This window comes from Thamnophis sirtalis, unplaced genomic scaffold (genome assembly GCF_051295495.1).
Source record: "Thamnophis sirtalis isolate CommonGarterSnake01/CBP01778 unplaced genomic scaffold, rThaSir2_p1.2 scaffold_17, whole genome shotgun sequence".
NCBI lineage: Eukaryota > Metazoa > Chordata > Lepidosauria > Squamata > Natricidae > Thamnophis > Thamnophis sirtalis.
In genome coordinates this window covers 1,166,078-1,189,308 of record NW_028261397.1, presented here as the reverse complement: position 1 = coordinate 1,189,308, position 23,231 = coordinate 1,166,078, and the positions used below count along the sequence as shown (strand labels likewise).

The 23,231-nt window shown below is 47.6% G+C and overlaps 2 protein-coding genes across 2 annotated transcripts in view; one reads left to right on the top strand and one right to left on the bottom strand.

The window, feature by feature from the left end:
- LOC148042368 (dehydrogenase/reductase SDR family member 13-like) overlaps nt 1–23,231 on the bottom strand; it is a 48,653-nt gene that overhangs the window by 23,579 nt on the left and 1,843 nt on the right. The window lies entirely within an intron of this gene.
- On the top strand, nt 605–22,460 carry LOC148042369 (dehydrogenase/reductase SDR family member 13-like). Its single transcript, XM_087702888.1, has 6 exons — nt 605–702; nt 4,574–4,710; nt 11,877–11,995; nt 17,126–17,249; nt 18,365–18,676; nt 22,005–22,460. Exons 1-6 carry the CDS (start codon nt 605–607, stop codon nt 22,262–22,264), a joined length of 1,050 nt encoding a protein of 349 aa, XP_087559014.1. The 3' UTR covers nt 22,265–22,460.

The window sequence follows — 23,231 nt, the reverse complement described above, 5'->3', positions numbered from 1 at the left end:
TGGTATTTGGGAGGGGTTACTCATTGTGCTGGAGGAAAGTTCTGGAGTTCATCGACTGTTCGGACTGCGCATGCGTGGGTGTTTCCCGCCTGGACTAACGGCACCGACATTCCATCTTCGTGATGCCTTTTGAAGTTATCTCACACCTGACACTTGAAAGACTTATGATTGGGCTGGGATGGTGATGCCAAGGGGTGGGGAATGGGCTATTCTATATATCAACTGCTTTCGCGCCTAATTGACCAGACTTCGCTATGCATTGACTTTTAACCATTTTTAATTAGTAAAAGTACATTTGATTTCTACGAATGGAGTCTCATGGTTTTCCTTTCCTAATTAATAAATGGAGAAGATCTGACAGTTAGCGAAGTCTCATCAACACCTTTCCAGGAGACTACAATCTACCGTGGGAGGTGCAAAAACTACAAAGGAGGCACAACAGAGGGGGGAAAAATGTCTGCGCCAACCAGTGATGGTGAAAAAGAAAAAGAGACCTCTGAAATCTTGTTTCCTGAAGAATTGGCTCAGCTGGAGATATCGTGCCCTGCTAGCCCTCCCCGTTGGTCTTTGTCAGTGGGACAAAGAGAGGAGGGGGCCACCTGGGATGCGGGCGTTACCAGACGAAAACACCAAGAAAGGCCGTTGGCGGCAGCCGAACAAAGACCCCAGGAAAGAGATCAACCTGATTTACTTGGAACCGAGGTATTATGGGCTAAGTTTTGGGGAAGGCGAGGAGACCGAGAGGCGATGGGGCCGAGAAAACCCACGAGCAGCTTCACCACCCCCCCCAACCAGGGATGCTGCCAGACCAGGGGCTCACCGTTATTTGGGTCGTTACAGATTTATTTTCCAAACAGGTTCATTTTATCCCTTGCCACAAAATTCCTTCTGCTAAGGCTCTCGCTAAGCTCTTCATCTCCCATATTTACCGGTTGCATGGAGTGCCTGATCGTATCATTTCTGACCGAGGTGTTCAGTTCACCTCGACCTTCTGGAAGGAATTTCTCAAGCGCATTGGCTCCGCCCAGGGCCTAAGCTACGCCCACCACCCTCAGACTAATGGGGCCTGTGAGAGGACTAATTCTGTTCTAGAACAGCATGTACGTTGTTTCATTAATTATCAGCAAGACGATTGGGTGGACTTGTTGCCACACCCTGAAGTTGCCTACAACAATTCTGTTCATTCCAGCACTGAATCACCTGGACTTGGAGAAAGACAAGGAGAAGTAGAAGAGAAACAACAAAACACACAACTACAAGGCAGGAGGTATCGCTTTTCCCCTCCGGTTCCCGTCCTTTGAAGCCTCAGGATTATCTCAGGCTGCAGACGGCTCCCGTGAATTCCTCACCTCCCTCTCCGGTCCCAATAAATCCCAAGCATTTCCCTTCCTCTTCCTTTGTCTCTCGTCAAGTTCTGAGTAGAGGCAGAGCATCACAAGTCAGCCTCGGCACGTTGTGCACCAAGAACTATCTAGAGCAGGGCAAGAAGCAGATTACAATGTACAAGATGTACATCATCTGCAAATTATAAGGTAGGAGCCGCCTTGAAACTCTTTCTCCCACGGACAATGTAAGGTAAAGGTTCCCCTTGTACATATGTGCTAATCGTTCCCAACTCTAGGGGGCGGTGCTCATCTCCCTTTCGAATCCGAAGAGCCAACGCCGTCCAAAGACGTCTCCGTGGTCGTGTGGCCGGCATGACTAAACTCCGAAGGCGCACGAAACGCTGTTCCCACCAAAGGCGATTCCTATTTTGCTACTTGCATTTTTTACGTGCTTTTGAACTGCTAAGTCGGGCGGAGTTACGGGAGCTCCCTCCATTACGCGGCGCTAGGGATTCGAACAGCCAACCTGTCTGATCGACAAGCTCAGCGCCTTAGCCACCGCGTCCCTTCAATAAAGACAAGCTAAGAACTGAAACTCCCTTGCAAAAAGTTACACATGTTCACACTCCTCCTGGCCCTCCCCTTGACGGTTTCATCTTCAGCCAATAGGGAGCTGCCTAAGCGTTTTGAGAATCACTCGGGTGTTTGGGTCAGCATGCGTGGCCTTGAACATTGGCACAAACTGGTTCCCTGCCTCCCTGGTCTTCGCCAAGCTGTCGTCGTCCCCAGTTCCCATCACATCCCCATACAGGTTCATTGCCCACCTGTCCCCCATGCCTCCACCCTCCTCACTTTTGTTGGCAGGATGCTGGCAAGGCGCCAAGCCGAAGACGGTAGAACTGATATTGTCATACGAAGAAAACCCCTGCCGAAGGGCATCCGGCCTCTTCCCCATCTGAGTATTGAGGGAAGGGAATCAAGCTATTCTCCAAGAACAAGAAGCAATGGGTGGAAACTAATCAAGGAGAGAAGCAACGTGGAAATTAAGGAGAAACTTCCTGACAGTGAGAACAATTCATCAGTGGAACAGAAGTTGCCTCCAGACATTGTGGATGCCCCAACACTGGAAGTCTTTAAGAAGATGCTGGATAGCCATTGGTCTGGAACGGTGTAGGGTCTCCTGCCTGAGAAGGGGGTTGGACCAGAAGACCTCCAAGCAGAGGTGAAATTCAGCAGGTTCTGGAGAACTGGTAGCAGAAATTTTGAGTAGTTCGGAGAACCGGCAAATACCACCTCCAGCTGCCCCGGGGAGGGGAGGGGGATTTTGCAGTGCCACGCCCACAGAAGGGCCTCTAAGGTCCCTTCCAATTCTCCTATTCTGTTCCATTCCATAGATGCAGGATCTGAGCAATGGTGGTTATAACAAAGAGACCCCTCTCTTTCACTGGACCCCCAAAGGTCTGAGAAAGGGGGGCTGAGACATTAGAGGCCATATTCTGGGTTAGAAATCAGGGCGAAGGGAGGACCTGAAAGAAAATCTCTTCTAGATCGGGCGCCCCATGAATACGGCGCCCCCCTCTCAAGGGAGGGGCTGCTTGGAGGTCCCCGCACCACTCCTGCCCCAATGCTGCCCCCCTGCCCACCCCTGGCCTTAGGGGCAGGTCACAGAGCCAAGGGACATGCGGCAACAGAAGGCAGAGGGAGGGGGGTGGAGGGAGGCCCCCTCCCTCTGCATGCAATAGCAATAGCAATAGCAATAGCAGTGGACTTATATACCGCTTCATAGGCCTTTCAGGCCTCTCTAAGCGGTTTACAGAGTCAGCATATTGCCCCCAACAATCTGGGTCCTCATTTTACCCACCTTGGAAGGATGGAAGGCTGAGTCAACCCTGAGCCAGTGAGATTTGAACCGCTGACCTGCTGATCTAGCAGTAGCCTGCAGTGCTGCATTTAACCACTGCGCTACCTTGGCTCCTATGCAAGGAGACCAGGCATTGCAAGCAAGGCAACCTCAGGGTTAGGATGGGAGACCACCAGGAGAGGCCAGGAGGAGGGGCCCTTCTTACCTATCTAGGTTCCTTCACTGCTTCCCTCCTTCTCCTTCCAATCTCCTACCTCCCCCTCCCTCTTTCCTTCCTTTCATTTCATTCATTTCATTTATTATATTTATATGCCGCCCTTTCCCCCCGAAGGGGACTCAGGGCGGCTCACAACTCGAACCGGGGAGGGGGATACAGACAAAAGATTTAAAAACAACAACATAACAGTATATAATTTAAAACTCACAACAGTCATACCATTCGAGACGGGGACAACAGCTCTTTAGCCCCAGGCCTGTCGGAACAGCCAGGTTTTAAGGGCTTTGCGGAAGGCCTGGAGGGTGGTGAGGGTTCCAATCTCCATGGGGAGCTCGTCCCAGAGGGTCGGAGCAGCCACAGAGAAGGCTCTCCTCCGGGTAGTCGCCAGTCGACACTGGCCGGCAGATGGAATTCGGAGGAGGCCTAATCTGTGGGATCTGATCGGTCTGGTGGAGGTAATTGGCAGCAGGCGGTTTCCTTTCCCTTCCTCCCTCCCTCCATTCCTTCCTTCTTACCTATCTACCTTCCTTCACTTATTCCTTCTTTCTCCTTCCCTCCCTTCTTCCCTCCCTCCCTCTTTCCTTCCATCTTTCCTTCCTTCCTTCCTTCTTACCTATCTTCCTTCACTGCTTTCCTCCTTCTCCTTCCATCCCTCCCTCCCTCTCTCCTTCCTTCCTTCCTTCTTACCTACCTACCTTCACTGCTTTCCTCCTTCTCCTTCCCTCCCTCCCTCCCTCCCTCCTTCCTTCCTTCCCTCCCTCCTTCTTACCTACCTTCCTTCTTTCGCTGCTTCCCTCCTTCTCCTTCCATCCCTCCCTCCCTCTCTCTTTCCTTCCTTCCTTCCCTCTTTCCTTCCTACCTACCTTCCTTCCTTCGCTGCTTCCCTCCTTCTCCTTCCCATCTCCTTCCCTCCCTCCCTTCCTAGCCCAGGAGGGGACGGGGGGGGGAGGGCCAGAGGGCTGCAGGCTAGTGATGGTTAGGGACCTCCTAGGACGGGATACCACCAGGAAAGACTGAGAGGAGTAGACGATAGTAGGGCGGCTCTGCACGTGGCTGGAGCTCGGGAGCTCGCATTCTCTGATATACCGGTACCCGCGGGGAGGGGGCGGGGGGCGGGGGCGGGGGAGGGCCTCGGAGATAAAAAGGAAGGCAGCTGGCGAGGCCGGGCAGGGATCGGACCATAGAGGCGCTGCGGGTGGCCGCGGGAGTGTTGCTGGAGCTCTACTCGCTGCTGTACCACAAGTTCGGGACGGCCACCCGGTGCCGGAACGCGGTCAGCCTGCGGGGCAAGACGGTGCTCATCACAGGTCAGTTGGAGGGGCATTGCCTTTCTTCCACCACACCCCTCTTCCTCCCTTCCATAAGCCCCCCCCCACCTCAGGGGCTCCGTTCAGGATGAAACTCCCGGGGCAAAAGCGCAGCGCGAAGGTGAAAGGGAGACGCGAGTGGAAAGGTTTCTCCGCGGGGTTTCTGCCCCATCCAGGCCCTCTTCTTTGGGGCAGCCCCTCCAATGCTGGAAGGCTGCCCTCGTGCCAGCCTGTTGCTTCTCTTTAGGTGCCAGTTGATTGGCATAGGAGGGGCTGGAGACCAGCTCATTTCAGGTGGGGACAGGAGTCCCTTCCCTTCATCCCTGGCTCTGCTTTGGGCACCTCAAAGCTCTCCTCCTCCTCCTCCTCCCACCTGGGATGGAGAGAAGCCGGGGGCCGTTCGGAGGAGGAGAAGCTGAGGACGCAGAAGAGCCAGCTCGGCCCTCGGAGAGAGGCTGAATGTTGAATGAATGTTGAATGTTGATTTTATTTATATGCCGCCCTTTTCCCCCAAAGGGGACTCAGGGCGGCTCACAACTCAAACAAGGGAGAGGGGGATACAGACAATTTGACAACAACACAAAACAATACGTAATTTAAAAACACACAACAGTCATACCAATTCGAGACGGGGGCAACAGCTCTTTAGCCCCAGGCCTGTCGGAACAGCCAGGTTTTGAGGGCTTTGCGGAAGGCCTGGAGGGTGGTGAGGGTTCGAATCTCCACGGGGAGTTCGTTCCAGAGGGTCGGAGCAGCCACAGAGAAGGCTCTCCTCTGGGTAGTCGCCAGTCGACATTGGCCGGCGGATGGAATTTGGAGGAGGCCCGCTCTGTGCGATCTAATCGGTCTATTGGAGGTAATTGGAGGTAATTGGCAGGATCAAGTGGCACGTTCAACACTCCCACAAAACGAAGCCAAGATCCAGGATCAGGAGTGACAGTTGCCAGCTGGCAGATTCCAGTTCAGGTACTGAAATAGTCCCTGATGCCAAGAACAGTTACACCAGAAACAGGAAAGTTTGGTTTCATGGCGAAAGCACCAGGATTGAAAACAGGAGGTGGCGAGTTCTAGTCCTGCCTTAGGCGTGAAAGCCAGGCTAAAGGGACTGGAACTCACTGTCTCCTGGCGATTGGGCCAAAGTCACCCAGCTGGCTTTCTATCTAAGGTGCTAGTGGAGGAATTCTAAGGAACTAGAATTCACAGTCCCCTGGTAGAAACCTGGTGCCTTCACCACTAGAGTAGTTAGGTAGGTAGGTAGATAAAGGGATAGAGAGAGAGAAATAGAGAGATAGAGAGAGAGTGTGTGTAGGTAGGTCGGTAGGTAAGTAGAGGGATAGAGAGTGAGAAGTAGAGAGAGAAATACAGTAGGTAGGGATAGAGAGAGAGTAGTTAGGTAGGTAGATAGGTAGGTAGATAAAGGGATAGAGAGAGAAATAGAGAGAGGGAGAGAGAAATACAGTAGATAGGTAGGGTGGGAGAGAGTAGTTAGGCAGGTAGGTAGATAAAGGGATGGAGAGAGAGAGAGAAATACAGTAGGTATGGAGGGAGAGTGTGTGTAGGTAGGTAGAGGGCCAGAGAGAAAGAAATTCAGTAGATAGGGAGGGATAGAGAGAAAGTAATTAGGTAGGTAGATAAAGGGATAGAGAGAGAAATACAGTAGGTATGGAGGGAGAGTGTGTGTAGGTAGGTAGAGGGACAGAGAGAGAAATTCAGTAGATGGGGAGGGATAGAGAGAGAGTAGTTAGGTAGGTAGATAGGTAGGTAGATAAACGGATAGAGAGAGAAATAGAGAGAGGGAGAGAGAAATACAGTAAGGGAGGGAGAGTGTAGTTAGGTAGGTAGATAGGTAGGTAGATAAAGGGATAGAGAGAAAAATAGAGAGAGAGAGGGAGAGAGAAATACAGTAGATAGGGAGGGAGAGTGTAGTTAGGTAGGTAGATAGGTAGGTAGATAAAGGGATAGAGAGAAAAATAGAGAGAGGGAGAGAGAAATACAGTAGATAGGGAGGGAGGGAGAGAGTAGTTAGGCAGGTAGGTAGATAAAGGGATGGAGAGAGAGAGAGAAATACAGTAGGTATGGAGGGAGAGTGTGTGTAGGTAGGTAGAGGGACAGAGAGAGAGAAATTCAGTAGATAGGGAGGGATAGAGAGAGAGTAGTTAGGTAGGTATAGATAGATAGATAGATAGATAGATAGATAGATAGATGATAGATAGATAGATAGATAGATAGATAGATAGATAGATAGATAGATAGATAGTAGGTATGTAGGGAGAGAGAGAGTGTGTAGGTAGGTAGGTAGTTAGAGGGATAGGGAGAGAGAAATAGAAATAGAGAGAAATACAGTAGATAGGTGGGTGTTTCTGCTGGCATAGCATTTGATCAATGTAATTCTCTTCAATCAGTTAAAGAGCTTTCCGAAGGGGGGGGAGTTTTTGCACTCTGCAAACCTCCCAAAAACGGCCCATTTTTCACAAAAACGAGCCCGTTTTTTTGTCAAAATCTTGCAGGCATAGCCTTATGGAGGCTTATAGAGTGCTGCTGGGGGCTGGGGGGGGGCAAAAAATGGCCCGTTTTCTGCTCATTTCTGCCCTCTGCAGCCCCCAGGAGCTCTCCGAAAGCCTCCATAAGGGTATGCACAGCCACTTTGGTGAAGGGGCGGGGCTTTGGGAGGAAAAAAATGTTGTATTCGGTGTATAAGACGCACATAGATTTTCAGCCTATTTTTGAGGGAAAAGGGTGAGTCTTATACTCTGAAAAATACGGTAGCTGTTCTCACTGTCGGGGAAATAGAAGTCTTAAGATTTCTATTCCTCTTTTAGGGGAAATATTCTACTCTGCCTTTTTAATATATTTCCTAGAATATTGCATCCCATTTTTGAAAAGCCTTTCATTTCTTATGACTTATTTGCCGCTCATCTCACTACAAAGCGGCCCTTTCAAAGACCCACAGGGAGGCTGCCAGGGTTGTAACCAAAGGTGGGTTCTTACCTGTTCGGCCTGGTTCAGCCGAGTAGGTGTAACTTGGCCTGCCAGGCCCCTGAACGGGTTTTATCAGTGGTGCCGTAGGCACTGCCGTCTTGTTTTTTGCTTCTGCATATGCGCAGAAGCTTTTTTTAAACTACTGCACATGTGCGTGTAGCACACATCGTAACTCACAGGCTCTTGACCAGGAATGCTGAGCTGTACTCCAACTGTCCCGCAGATGGTGGGTTCCTGTGGAGGGTTGGTTTTACCCAATTCTGGCCTACGACAGGAAGAATCAGTGGCCATGAACATGTTTGAAATATTGGGATCCTGTGAAAAATGGCTGTACGTCCCATTTTTCAGTGCCTTCGTACCTTCAAACAGTCACTAAAAGAATGGTTTGTAAGTCGAGGACTACTGTTGTGACTCAGCAGATGTCTTCTGTGAGTCTTTTTGGGATACAAGATTCATTATGCAGCTGGGGCTCGTTAGGGGCATATTCTGGGGATAAAAGGACGGATGGTGCCACGCCCTAGTCGCAGGAGTCAACGTTCCTTGGTTCGTTCAACATTGTTTGATCATCAGTCGTGGTTTATGTAAGATTCACTTGGATAAGTGCTTTGTATTTTTGTAACCCTGATTCATAGAGACTTTGGAAGAAGTGTTTTGCTTTCGTTTTGTTCAAATTGTGTTGCCGTAAGAAAGATTTGTTTTCATTCCGTTATCTGGTCAAAGACTGTATTTATGTTATTTTTGGGCTCGAAGCCAGTCTGAGCCAAGAACTGATAAAGAAAAGTCCTTTTAATTTTGTCTGCCTGCCGTTTGTTAACGAGCCGTGAAGGGGGGACAGAACAGCTACCTGTATTATATCTGAATAATTTTAAGCCATTCTTCTTTGTGGATGTAAGACCACTCTGAAACAGTTGTGAAAATCATGCCCTGAGGGCTTCCGGGGGGAGGGGCCTGCCGTCGCCGGTAGCTCAACGGAGCTGCCCTCAGAGTTCTGGTTCGTATATCTATTAAGATCTATAGATATCTCTTTTTTCAGGCAAGGAAAAAGCAGGGAGGGACTCAGTCGTTAGAATCCTCTTTGTAGTTCACAGCTTTTTTTTTTTTTTTTTGGCTGTGAACAGAGAAGAAGGTTCAACAAAAGCTGAGTCATTCACTCCGGCCAGATCTTCTCAGCTGTTTTTTTTCAGCTCAAGGCAAGTTACCCCCCCCCTCAGGACAAATTTTTGAAATTAAGTTATTTAAAATCAATCCGAGCAGCGACCATTCCCGAGAACCCTTTTTTTTATTATTATTCAAAATACCAGCTTCAATTTTATAAAAAACTCCTTTGTTTAATTGTTTTTTAAAATGGCGATTTTATAGCTTCCGCATTTGTTACACAATATATTTCCACCTTCCTGGCACAGAATCAAGGGAATAACTTCTCACAAATTAATTAGCCCTGTTTGCTTGAAGACTTCTTTTTATCAATTGCCAAAAGTTTATTGAAAGTACCTTATCTTAAACCAACGTGAGCAGAGACTCTGTTTGTTTCCTTTTTATAATGGCTCCGAAATCAAAGCAGTCTAGACGTTTTTTTAACAACTCATCCCAAGCAATTGTTACAAAGCCGCAGCTCTTGCCTTCTACGCCCTCTACTGGAGATTTGTTAACGAAAGAATTTCTTTTTGAAACTCTTAAAGAATTTAGAGAGGAAATGAAGCAACTTATTTCGGACTTATGTGACAAGCTTGATGCCAAGATTGCTCAAACAAAGGAGGATATGATCGGAGTCATAACTGTAATGACAGATTATATTGCTGGAATGGAAGATAAGCTGGAGCTCCTGGAGGAAGCTAATTCTAACCTGACGTCCAAAATTGAAGTGTTGCAACAGGAAGTTGAAAACGCAGAAAGACAACTTGTTATGACAAATTATAAAAAGACTGCGCTTGCAATAAGAGTTAGGGGATTGCGTGAAAATGAACAGGAGAATTTGAAACAGACTTTTTCCGAGGCTTTCAGTTGTTTGGTGGGAAGTCCGGGACTCAACTTTGATTGGCAGATCCAAAAAATTTACCGCCATAATTCGTGGGCGGCAAAACAGAGACAGCTTCCGAGAGATATAATTATATATTTTACTACAAGAGAATCCAGAAATGCGATATTACAAGAGTTTTATAATAACAGGCTGCGAATTGATGGACAGAACTTGATCGTTTACAAAAAAATACTACCCCAAATGTTAAGAGCCAGGAGAGACTATGCTTTTCTAACTAAAGAACTCAGAAATTGTCAGATACAGTACAGATGGGATGTTCCATTTGGTATTATAGTTACATTTGATGACCAAAAATATCGTCTCAACTCTGTTTGGGAAGCCCGAGATTTTTATTATAAGATCCTAAAGGCGGGACATCCTGAATCACTTGGACTTGGAGAAAGACAAGGAGAAGTAGAAGAGAAACAACAAAACACACAACTACAAGGCAGGAGGTATCGCTTTTCCCCTCCGGAAGGGCAGAAGAGCAGAGAACAAGGACTTAGTCGTGCTTCCAAAACATTTGCTTAATTCTTAACTTGAACAATACTCTGTGACTTCTGTCTTGCATAAAATGGTATAGTTGTATATCGATGAAGAGTCATTAAGGCTGAAAGAACTGATGCTGATTTCCTCGGAAAATATATTGTATGGGACTTAAAAAAGACTTGATGGATAACTCTGAACTTTTATATAAATTGCTCATGATTTATTTTCTAGGGTGAGGAGGGCGGAGATCGTGGTGTTCCTGGATCGTGGTTCAGGTTGAATGGAGTTGGGAAGTGTGGTGTAGATGGGAGGGTAGTGAAGGTTGAATTAGAGCTTATTTTGAGCCAGAAAGTAAGTTGATTTTTGTATAAACTGTTACCTGAATATAATGTTTGGAAGGATATACCCAGGGAGTTTGCAGGAAGGCGGAGCAAATATGAGAGGAGTACGGATGAAAATAAAATATATATATATGGACACGGGTAGAGGCAGGACAAGAAGAGTTGGAAAAGGAAACCGAGAGAAGAATTTGAGATGTGTTTAAATTGCTTCATAGAGAAGGAGGCATAAAAGGGACAAATTAAAGGTTTGGAAATAGACAGATATTTAGATAAAGAGATAAGGCTCCTAGCTAGAGTAGAATTCTATTTGATTAACTTACTTGGTTTCAATATAGTTTGAAATCCTGCAAGTAATTAATTAATTGAGATCAGGAATGATGTACATTGTTTAAGTTCTAATAATGATGGGAAGCTGAGCTCAATGTAGAGAGTTTATTGATTTTTCCCTTTTTTTTGTTTTTTTTTAATTCCTTTCTTTTTTCCTTTCTCTTTTATCTATTAATTTTTAACCTATTTGGTTCTAATATACTCTAGACTGTGTTTGATAAAAAGCTATGCCGGGTATGGGATCTGGGAAGTCGGAAGGGGGGTAGGGAGGGGGGTTTACAGGGGGGAGGGGGGGAGGGGGGAAACATAGTTTCAATTTCCAAAACAATAAGAACCCACTTGTATACTGTTGCTCCTTTTTCTTTTTTTTTTCTTTTCCTTTCCTTTTTTCTTTTCTTTTCTTTCAATTTTAGTATAAAATACAAATCGAATAGATTAATGAATAATAGAAATACACCGAAGTGAGGAGTAGAGGGAAAGAAGAGGGAGGAGTAGAGAGGGAGTGAGAGGGGAATGTAAGGAGGGTGAGATGGAGGGAAGGGGAGAAAGGAATGTTTGAGGGGGAGGGGAAGTAGAAGAGGGGAATGCTGGAGGGGAGAAATGAAAGTTGGAGGGGGAGAAGAAAGGGTGTATGGAGGGTTGAAGTGTTATGTTGGTTTTCTATGGTGGAATATAAGATGAGTTGTGTTTACTGTTTTCTTAATTGCACAGTATATAAGTGATTGTATAAAATGAAAATGAAAATGAAATAAAACAGTCTTCATGCGAAAATCATGCCCTGAGTCAGAGTTTCTCAACACGGGCGTCTTCAAGTTGTTACTTGCTTTTAATTCTGGGAATTTAAATTGGGGAAAGCCCACCCGGCTTAAAGTTGCCAAGGTTTAGAAACCCTGCCAGAGAAATGTTTCACCGTGTGACACCATAACAACTACAAGCACGAATACAGACTCAGCTCCTGGATCCCCATCAAAGGCTGGGCGATCTCGGTGAATCCTTTCTCTGCCCTTTCCTAGGTGGAAATACTGGGATCGGGAAGGCCACGGCGGTGGATCTGGCCCGGAGAGGCGCCCGCGTCATTCTGGCATGCCGCAACAAAGCGAGAGGAGAATCGGCTGTGCATGACATCCGACGGGTAAGCGCCCGGCGTGCGGTTCTCTTATTTCCTCCTTTCTTCTGCATCCAGGTGTTTTCCTCATGGTTTTTATTCATTTGTTTAGCGCAGTGTTTCTCAACGTTGGCAACTTGAAGATGTCTGGACTTCAACTCCCAGAATTCCCCAGCCAGCATTCACTGGCTGAGGAATTCTGGGAGTTGAAGTCCAGACATCTTCAAGTTGCCAAGGTTGAGAAACACTGATTTAGCGTATGGCATCTAAAGAGAGCATGTGATCTTTGATACACAACACGGATAAAACACACTATAAGAGTAATAAACATATATGCACAAAGACAAACGTATGTTTAAATAAAGCACCAACAAATACATGTATATCAAATGGTGGAAAATACAACAGAGGAGGTAAAATATTAAGTTAAGGTACAATTATGATAAAATCTCCATAATATGGGCCCATAGAGTCACAATGGGATAGAGGTTATACAGGTAGTCCTTCACAATTCATTTAGTGACTGTTCAGAATTACAACGGCACTGAAAAAATTGACGGTACCATTTTTCGCGCAACCTTTGCAGCATCCCCATGTTCACATGATCAAAATTCAGACATCCCGCACGGGCCACATTTCTGTGCATGCGCAGAAGCGTCCAGGCAGGTGGGCGGAGCCTCCTGCTGCCGCTACTACCAGTCCGTTTGATCCGGGCCGAACTGTCAGCAAGAGACCTCTGATTTTGATGGTCGCAGTGTCCCAGCATCATAGGATCCCCTTTTGCAACTTTCCGATAAAGACAATGGGGAATTCAATTTACAACCTTGTTACTCACTTAAAAACCACAGTGATTCGCTGAACAACTGTAGCAAGAAAGGTCGTAAATTGGGGCAAAATTTATTTAACAACTATCTTGCTTACCCACAGATATTTGGGGCTCAGAGGTGGTGGTACGTTGAGGATTACTTGTAATTTGATATCGAACTATCTAATTGCTTCTGGTGTGATTGCGATGAGATCATCCTTTCGCGTCTTAAAATTTCCTAACAGTGAGAACAATTAATCGGTGGAACAGAAGTTTCCTCCAGAAGTTGTGAATGCTCCAACACTGGAAGTCTTTAAGAAGATGTTGGATAGCCATTTGTCTGAAACGGTATAGGGTTTCCTGCCTAGGCAGGGGGTTGGACTAGAAGACCTCCAAGGTCCCTTCCAACTCTGCTATTGTATTGTATTAATATATTTAACATCTAACACCTTCGAGACCGCCTACTGCCACATACCTCCCAGCGGCCAGTAAGTTCCCACAGATTGGGCCTCCTTCAGATGCCGTCAGCCAGACAGTGTCGGCTGGCGGGCCCTTGGAGGAGAGCCTTCTCTGTGGCTGCTCCGAGTCTTTGGAACCAGCTACCCCCAGAGATCCGGACCATACCCACTCTCATGGCCTTCAGGAAAGCTGTTAAAACCTGGCTATTCCGGCAGGCCTGGGGCTGTTGACCTCACTGTTGAGGTCCGGCCCCGACTAGAATGAATTTATGAGGTGTTGCTGTTTTAAACCGTTTCTTTCGTTATGTGTTTCGTTATGTGGTTTTTTTTTCCTCTTTATTTTTGTAAGCCGCCCGGAGTCCTTCGGGATTGGGCGGCATATAAATGTGGTTAATAAATAAATAACAATAAATAAATAAATCTACATGCACAGCAGACAAGATAGTCAGCAACACAAGAACATCATGAGGTAAATCAAACAGCATTCAGAGCCCACAGAGGAAAAAGGCGGGGAAAAAGGGAAACACCCCCTTTATACCTAGGCGACCAATCATAGCTTAGATTGCCTCAGGCAGGAGCCAGCACTCTCCAACCAATCAAGAACCACTATACACTTTACTCTTCCAGCTACTCAATTCAATCTCCCAACAGTTCCGATGAGCCTCAGTAGCAAACAACATTCAGAGCCCACAGAAGAAAAAGGCGGGAAAAAGGGGAAATGCCCCATTTACACCCACAGCAACCAATCATAGCGCAGATTGCCTCAGGCAGGAGCCGGCACCCAACTACAACTGTACACTTTACTCTTCCAGCTATTAAGCTCAATATCTTAACACCCTTCCCAGATTTTGGGGGCAATATGCTGACTCTCTGTAAACCGCTTAGAGAGGCCTGAAAGGCCTATGAAGCGGTATATAAGTCTACTGCTATTGCTATTGCTATCCTCCGATTTATTCCTGCACAGCATTTAATGATTGTATATACCACGTTATCTCTGAACACAATCCTGATAACACTATGAATTCTGCTTCAGCTGTGGAAACGGCAACTGAAGTCTGCTTCCTAGATATGCAACCAGCTAGTGTGTTTGCAAACATTATAACAAATACCGACATTGAGTCTCTATCTTGGACGGCATTTGGCCAATTTACTGATGGCCCAATATGGCCTTCTGCCTCGGTTTACCTTTCCCGGTAAACATCCAAGTCGGAAGGACGTTTAAGAGCAATTGATTAGGACACTCTATGAAAAGGGGGGGACCCTGAGAAACGGATTACATTTACTTTTATAGTTAGCACCACAGCAATGGTGGGATTGAGCCAGTTCGCACCACTTCGGGAGAACCGGTTGGTTAACTTTCTAAGCAATTTGGTGAACTGGTTGTTGGAAGAAATCATTAGGGCAGAGAACCGGTTGTTAAATCGCTTGAATCCCACCCCTGCACCACAGGGAACTTCAAAGCAAAATTTGATTGGTTTAGAAATAGCCCTCTCTTCAGTTGCATCAACCAGAATGACAGCACAGCCGTAGAAAAGGGCTTCATCTTCTCGGCAAAAGAAACATTGGCAAAGGGAAAAAGATCAAAACGGGTTTGGCTAAGATACGTTCTCAGTGCTTCTCGCGGTTGGCTTGACGGTTTCCTTTGTTCACTGAGTCTTGAGAACAGCTAAAAACGAAACTGTTACCCACAATGCACTGAATGCCGTCCTGCCAGTCCTGGTTTCCGAAAGAGAGGCCTTTTTCTTGAAGGCTAAGGTTTAGGGGAAATACAATTTAAAAAGCAAATTTAAAAGAAAAGGAAACCGAAGTTAGTAAGCCACTTCAACCGTATTGCACAAACCATGCTTCAAGTATTGGGGCTGGACTAGAAGACCTCCAAAGTCTCCCTTCCAGCTTCTCTTCTCTTCCTCTCTTCTCTTCTCTTCTCTTCTATTCTTTATGCTATGCTATGCTATTCTAAGCTATTATATTCTATATATACCATTCCTGGTTGATCACTCTCATAACCAAGAGCCAGGGTCATACAATCTGGTGCATATAAAACCTTATCAAACGCCTTAAAGGTACCTCTACTGTTCTTTGAGCCTATGCCAAAGAATCAGGGGTGGGTTTCAACCGGTTCGTGTCGGTCCCCGCAAACCAGTTGGTCGACGAACCCGGAAGTAAGTAACTTCCAGGAACGGCGAAGGGCCCACCCGCCTGCCTGCGCTCCTTACCGGTCTTTGAAGGCTTCTGCACTTCCACGCAGGTGCATGGCACTTACAGCGCCTGCGCGATTTTCCGCGAGCAGCTGGATGGCACATACAGCGCCTGCACGATTCTCCACGAGCATCTGGAGCATTGTGCAGGCGCTAAGACGCATGCGTGAACTGCCCGCGTGCACGAGGACGCCGCCGGCCCCGTTCCAACCGAACCGGTTGGAACGGAATCAGCAACCCACCACTGCGAAGAATGATTACCATTGGCCAGGCTGACATATTCCTTGCCGGCTGGTCCCAGACTGGGGAAAAGTGTTGGGTTATGTATAATATGCTCACTATCCAATAATAGGTCAAGGACTTCCTCACAAGGCACACCTACAGAGAGGTCCATCGCCCTCCTGTTCTCCCATGGCAGACCCTCTCCTCCATTGGCCTTAAGGCTGCCAATATCTATTTGAGCCTCCTTTCCAGGTTCATAGTTCAATTATGGTTTTTAACGTTGTTTTAGATTTTGAGAGCGGCTTTGAGAGATTTTGAGATCTATACAGGCAGTCCTTGACTTATGACCACAGTTATGGCCACAATGCCCCTTGCTAAATAAGAAGGTTGTTAAGTCAGCCACACTGAACTTTATGAGCTTTTTTTGTCATGGATGCTAAGGAAATCACTGCCGTTGTTGAGCGAATAACATGGTTGTTAAACAAATCCAGTTCCCCCTCCCCCATTGACTTTACTTGTTTGTTTCAATTTGGTGCTTCATGTATTTTCGCTTCATATCTTGCCTGACTTTCCAGGTCTTTCCTAGTGAAAGCACCTTTTCTTTTCAGCTGATTGTTGCACAGCTGATCGTCGGAAGTTTTTTTTTACTTTTTAAAGCATTTTTTTACTACCAGTTCGGGTGAACAGAACTGGTAGCATTTCACCCCTGGAGTACCATCCTCAAGGCCGACTGTCGGACGGTATGCAGAAGGAAGGAACGGTGCACCTGAATCCGAGCTCAAAACATCTTCTTGGTCAATGATTGAACTCTGGTTGCCTGGTTACTGGTAGGGTGGGTTCTAGGGTTTGTTTCAATTTGCTGCTTCGCACATTTTTGCTTCAGATCTTGCCTGAGTTAGCTGTATTCAGTTCTTTCCTAGTAAAAGCACTTTTTCTCTAATTCTATGGAGTCGAGGGTTTTTCTTTCCTAGGGATTGAACAGAGGCAGCCATGACAGTTGTTAAGTCAACCAGACCCAATTTATATGCCACAGTTGTTAGGCAAATCACTACAGTTCTTAAGTGAATCACGTGGTTGTTAAGTGAATTCAGCTCCCCTCACCATTGACTTTGCTTGTCTGAATCCTCTTGGAACAATCACAAATAGTAATCATATGACCCTGGGACACTGAAATCATCGGAAATATTGCTGGTTGCCAAGCACCCAAATTTTGATCACATGACCCTGGGGGAGCTACAAGGGTTGAAAGTGTGAGGACTGGTCATAAATCACTCTTTTTTCATTGGCATCGTTCATTGAATGTTCGCTAAATGAATGGTTATAAGTCAAGGATTGCCTGCATTGTTTTGTTACGCACCACCCAGGGAGATTGACAGGAGGTGAGCAGATCTATGCAGCATGTGGGTAAGTCGGGATCTGTCTTGGAAACTGCACCCAATCCTGAGGCTCAGGATTCCTTCCGCTCCTTTTCCAGGAAAGTGGGAACTCGGAGGTGATCCTGATGATCCTGGATCTGGGCAGCCTGGACTCCGTGCGAGCTTTTGCACAGACCTTCTTAGAATCGGAGCCCCGTCTGGACATCCTCATCAACAACGCAGGTGGGGGCAGAGCAGACCCTCCTCAGGGTCTCCGGGCGAGGAAGAGGGAAGCTGGTGGCTGTCTCCGGCATTGCTTTCTGTTAGATAGCAATAGCAGTAGACTTAGCAATAGCAGTAGACTTATATACCCCTTCATAGGGCTTTCAGCCCTCTCTAAGCGGTTTACAGAGTCAGCATATCGCCCCCACAGTCTGGGTCCTCATTTTACCCACCTCGGAAGGATGGAAGGCTGAGTCAACCCTGAGCCGGTGAGATTTGAACCGCTGAACTGCTGATCTAGAAGTAGCCTGCAGTGCTGCATTTAACCACTGCGCCACCTCAGATAGGGTGAATGGAGGAGGCAGACTTCAGGCTTCAGCAACAAACAGTTCTTTATTAAGTGACAACTATGTACAATCCATCAAAGACTTTTTCTGGCCCTTTTATAGGGAGCTGTCAGATCTCTCAACCAATCACATTCAAGTATTGTTCCCGCTGGAACAGAGGACCTGAGTGGAAACTACCATACTCTCTGTCAGTATATAACACCTCTCCCCTCTTAGTTGGGCTCGTCCAGCTTGTAACGTACTCACGCAGGTAGGCGGGTTTTCTGGTGGCTCACCCAGACCAGCATTGGCTCACCCAGACCATCAATCGCATTCGAGTATTAAAAAGTTAAAAAGTTAAAGTCACCAGCCGGCTTTCATGGCTAAGATGGGATTTGAACTGCTGGCCTCCTGTTTTCTAGGCTTAACCACTAGACCAAACTGAAAGGTAGTGCTTGACGTAGGACCCTGGTGGAGTCTGCCAATTATTTTTGTAAGCTGTGATGTGACTATGATTTTTCTGAGCTTCTTTTGAGGTGGTTGTTAAACGAACTGGTTGTTCACTATCAGGTGTTTTTGCTAAAAATTGCAAGCAAGTGCCTTTTTTGACAAAACGTTGCAAATCATGGTCACTCGACATGTTGCAGGCCATTTGCCAAGCACCCAAAATGTGACCATGTGACCAAAAGGGGGAGCCACTGGAACTTTGGAAATGGATCATTAGTCCCTTTGGTAATTGCATCTGTTGTAACATTGAATTATCACATTGTTCGCCGAGGACTACCCGTAATCCGCTTATTTATCCGGCAGGAGAGTTCCAGGCTCGTCAAACCGCTGATGGCTTTAATGAGTCCTTCCAGGTCAACCACTTGGCCCACTTCCTGCTGACCCACCTGCTCCTGGACCGGCTGAAGCGCTGCGCCCCGAGCAGGATCGTAATTCTGGCCTCAAGTTCGCATTTCTTTGGGAAAATTGACTTTCGGACCATCCACAAGCCGGGAAAGGGACTGTGGAAGGCTCTGCATTCATACGGCAACAGCAAACTAGCCAACATTCTCCATGCAAGAGAGTTGGCGAAGCGGCTGGAAGGAACCAACGTCACCTGCTATGCAGTTAACCCAGGTGAGTGGAAGCCTGGCTCCGAGGCGGCCCAAATGGAGCCCCCCCCCTCCCCAGGTCCGCCTGGGGCTCTGCCAAGCATTTTTCTCCCACTGGAGACTCCCTCGACCAGGGGTGAGCTGCTGGGGGTTCACACGGATTCGGGCAATCCTCTAGCTAGGATTCTGCCCAGTTCGGCGAAACCCCAAATGCCACCCCTGCACGTTTCCCGACGCTTCTGGACATCTGTTGCTGCAGTCGCGAGGAGCGGAGAAGAGCGCGAAGGTTCTTGGCGCTCCAGGAAGCCGCGAAAGCAGCTGGGAGAGGCGCACGGCTTGGTTTATCCTCTCTGGACGTCGCAGCAGCAGCCCCAAGCGCACCGATCTCTGTGTTTTTCGCATCGGGGCATGTTGCAAGAGAGAGTGAGTGAAGACCTTTCCGGATTGCTGGTGGTGGAGGTGTGGGACCGTCGCCCTGTGCTCAGCAAAAAAAGTCCGGGGGAGTCCTTTGCGCTGGCTGGAAAAGGTCTTCACTCTTCACTCATTCCCTCTTGCAGCACACCCCGATGCGAAAAACACTGAGATCGGTGAGTTTGGGGCTGCTACTGCGACATCCAGGGAGGATAAACCAAACCGCGCGCCTCTCCCGCTTCCAGGAGCGCCAAGAACCTTCGCGCTCTTCTCCACACTCTCCTCGGCTCCTCACAACTGCAATAGACGTCCAGAAGCGGCAGGGGCTATCGAGCTGGAAATCCAATCCCCATTAGCCCCAAAAGCCGCTTCTGGACATCTATTGCAATCCCGAGGAGAACGCGGAGAAGAGCGCGAAGGTTAGGGTTACTGGGCAACGTGGGGGTGGGGGAGGCTGGAGCAGTTTCGTTCTGAATGGAGGGAGAGGAAAAAAGTTGGGATTCTCCCTGCTGCAGCCTTTAAATGGCAGAGAGAAGCCGAACTCTTTCCCCTCCATTCACAGAGAAGCTGCGGCTCCCTTTATGCCCCTCTGGCTGGCCCCCTCCCTCCCGGGGGGGGGGGTATCAAAGTACCTGAAAGGGGCATGCAGGCTGCTATAGCTCCACTGAGAAGACATTTCTGAGAAGAGAAAGAGCTCCGGTCAGGCTGCACCCAAGCTGATGGAGTGCTGGCAACCGCCCGCCTATCGCCAGGGAGACAGCCAGTGCAGGTGAGCCGCGCGATTGCTCCGATCGCAAGGGCACTTCACCAGCTCGGGTGCAGCCAGACCAGAGAACTTTCGGTGGTGCACCGATTCCAGCAGCTGCGTTTTTCCTTGAAATTTGCTGTCCCGGCAACCCGAAGTGGACATTCTCCCAGCGGCGTCTCAGACACTCCCACCCTTAACCAGGACGAAGTGAGGATGGCTGGGTGCAGTTTGGTGCCTCCCGGCTAAGGAGGGAGGAGAGACCCAAGGGACGTGTGCGTGCCTGCTCGTGGTCATTCGCTTGCGAGTTTCAAGTTTGAGCGTAAAATCGGGAGGGAGAGATTTTCGATCTTTTTCCATATATAAAGCACACCGGGTTATAAGCCGCACTGGCCGGTTTTTGATCAAATTTTAGGATTTTCAGTGCGGCGTATAGTCGTGAAAATACGGTATATACCGCTTCATAAGGCTTTCAGCCCTCTCTAAGCAGTTTACAGAGTCAGCATATCGCCCCCACAGTCTGGGTCCTCATTTCACCCACCTCAGAAGGATGGAAGGCTGAGTCAACCCTGAGCCAGTGAGATTAGAACCGCCGAACTGAAGCAGCAGCAAAGCAGAGGCTGACAACTAGGGAATCTTTGCACGCACACATTTAGATCCGGCTTTGCTACTATAAGCACTTGGATAGCAGATAGCAGTCAGCTGAATCGGCCTGCAGTACTGCACCCTAACCACTGCGCCACCTCGGCTCTACCAATCTGGAAACAGGCCGTTTCTGGCCTCCAGAGCCCGGGAGAAGCGGTTTTCACCCTCCTGGAGGCTCAAGGAAAGCCTCTAGAGCCCAGTGGGGGCCAAAAATGCCCCCCGATGGTGCAGGAGGCCAGCTAGGCCATGCCCCACATGGTCACATCCACCCAGCAATGGGGTAGCGAACCTGTTGCTGAAACTTTTGAAGCCCATCCCACCCTCAACCGCCTCTGCAGAGACACCCTGGGAATTTCCCCCATTGAGGTCAACTGGGGAGGGAGGTGTCTCCCACCACTACCCCTCCGGTCCAAAATCCTAAAATCTTAAGAGTGAGAAGGGTCCTCGGAGGTCTTGTAGTCCAACCCCCTGCCTCTCAACTCCATTCATCATGAAAAGGTTACTTTTACTAAAAATCCAAGTGCTTATAGTAGCAAAGCCGGATCTAAATGTGTGCGCGCAAAGATTCCCTAGTTAACGTCCTCTTCTCCATTCCGCCTCCTGTTAGGTTCCCCATTCTCCACTCCCATTCAAAGAGGATTATTGCTTATTGACACTTGGAGGGCAAGAAAAGAATAACAGAGAAGGAATAACACCCCCATAATTGTTTGATGTTGATACCCATGTTCTTCTGGGGGGGGGGGAACCAAAAAGTCATTATTTAATAGCGGCGTTCTTCCTTTGAATGTACAGGAAATCCTTGCCTTATGAGCCCAAAAATTATGTTGCTAAGCAAGATACTGATAGTTGTTAAGTGAATTTTGCTTCATTTTACGACATTTCTTGCCATAGTTGTTAGTGAATCACTGCACTGCTAAGTTAATAACATGGTTGCAAAGAGAATTGGGCTTTCCCTTGTGACTATGTTTGTCAGAAGGTCGCAAAAAGGGGGAATCACCTGACCCCCCCGGGACAATGCAGCCATCGTGAGTATGAGTGAATTACTAAAAATATGAATTTTGATGACATGTTCATGGAGATGTGTCAAAAATCGTCAAAAGTCACTTTTTCCAGTGCTGTTGTAACTTTGGATGGTCACTAAACAAACTCTAATAAGTTGGGGACTGCCTGTATTAGCCACCTAATTCCAATGGATTGATGTGTGAGACAACACACACACACACACACACACACACACACACACACACACACACTATTTTAACCAACTCAGGGAACAGACAAAATATCATTATGGTGTGTGTGTGTGTGTAAAATTCTACGAGGATTCTGCATTGTTTTTCCTGAAATTCTCATTATTTGATTTCTAACTGAATTCCTGTTTTAATGCTATATGTACCATGTTGAGTATCCTGTTTTCCTTGTCCTGAATTTCTCCTTATTTGTAATTGCATTTCAATTGGAGAATTAAAAACCACCTTTCATCTCGGTCACTCTGGATGGGGCTTCTTTCCGTCCGAGATCGTCCACACAACCAACTCTCTTTTCCTTTTAGGATACGTTAGAACCGAAATTGGTCACTCCTTTTCATGGTGGCTACACTGGTTCCTTTGTTTCGCCAACTTGTTCATGCAAGATTGCCAGGCAGGCGCCCAGACCTCCATCTACTGTGCCACCGAGGAGGGCATTGAGAAGCTGAGCGGGCGGTATTTCGAGGACTGCCACCACTTGGAGCCCTGGTCACAGGCCTGCGATGACCACATAGCCACGAAGCTCTGGGAATTCAGTGAGAGGCTGCTGGGACTGACCACTTAAGATAGGACAGGGCAGAGAAAGCATTTGGGGGTAACCAAAAGCTGCCATCCAATTAACCCGGGGGAGTGAAAATGCAGGGAATCTGGAAACTTCCCTGAAGTTGTTTGACGGAGACCAAGCTTTGAATTTCCGAGGTTTAAAAAGTGTGGTGGGTTTTCTCAGGGCGAGTTGCCCAGCGTTGATTATGAAGATGGGCGGCCATAAAAATGTTTTAAAGAAATTCCATCCAGTTGTTGGTCTCTTATTTTCTCCATCCTGGCTGTTTTGCTTAGTCTTGAAAAGGGCTCCTCCTTCCCACCCCTCGAGACATTTCATTACCTTACTAGGTAATGTCATCAGTGCTAGAAGGGAGTGGGGTTGGCAGGGCTGGGCAGATGACCTTTGAGGTCCCTCCCAGAACTCGGAATTAAAGCGTTTGGTCCATGTAGCCTGAATTGGTAGCAATGAGGCAGCGGGGAGGGGTGGGGAGGTCTTTTTCATTTTGGGTTGCCCCGGTCACAAATTAGTCCTCAACTTACGACTCCAATTGGGACCTGGATTCCCATTGTTAAGCCAGGTAGTTGTGAAGTGAATTGTGCCAAATGTTTTTGCCATGGTTAAGTGTCAATTGCATCACATGGTTGTCCAATCTCTTCTTAAACACTTACAATGTCGGAGCATTTACAACTTCTGGGGGCAAGTTATTCCACTGATAAACTGTTCTCATTGTTAGGAAATTTCTCCTTAGTTCCAAGTTGCTTCTCTCCTTGATTAGTTTCCATCGCTTGTTTCTTGTCCTGCCCTCGGGGGCTTTGGAGAGGAGCTTGACTCCCTCGTCTTTGTGGCAACCGCGGACGTATTGGAGCACCGCCATCATGCCCCCCGCCCATAGTCATTGAGTAAACCCAGCCTCCCACTCCCATTGGCTTGGCTTATTGGAGAACAGATCCAGGAAACTACAAACCAATCAGCCTGACATGAATTCCTG

Coding starts and splice junctions, on each gene's coding strand:
- LOC148042369 (XM_087702888.1), top strand. CDS start 605: ATGCGGGCGTTACCAGACGAAAACACCAAGAAAGGCCGTTGGCGGCAG. Junction 4,711..11,876: donor CAAGACGGTGCTCATCACAG/GTCAGTTGGAGG, acceptor GCCCTTTCCTAG/GTGGAAATACTGGGATCGGG. Junction 17,250..18,364: donor CATCCTCATCAACAACGCAG/GTGGGGGCAGAG, acceptor TTTATCCGGCAG/GAGAGTTCCAGGCTCGTCAA.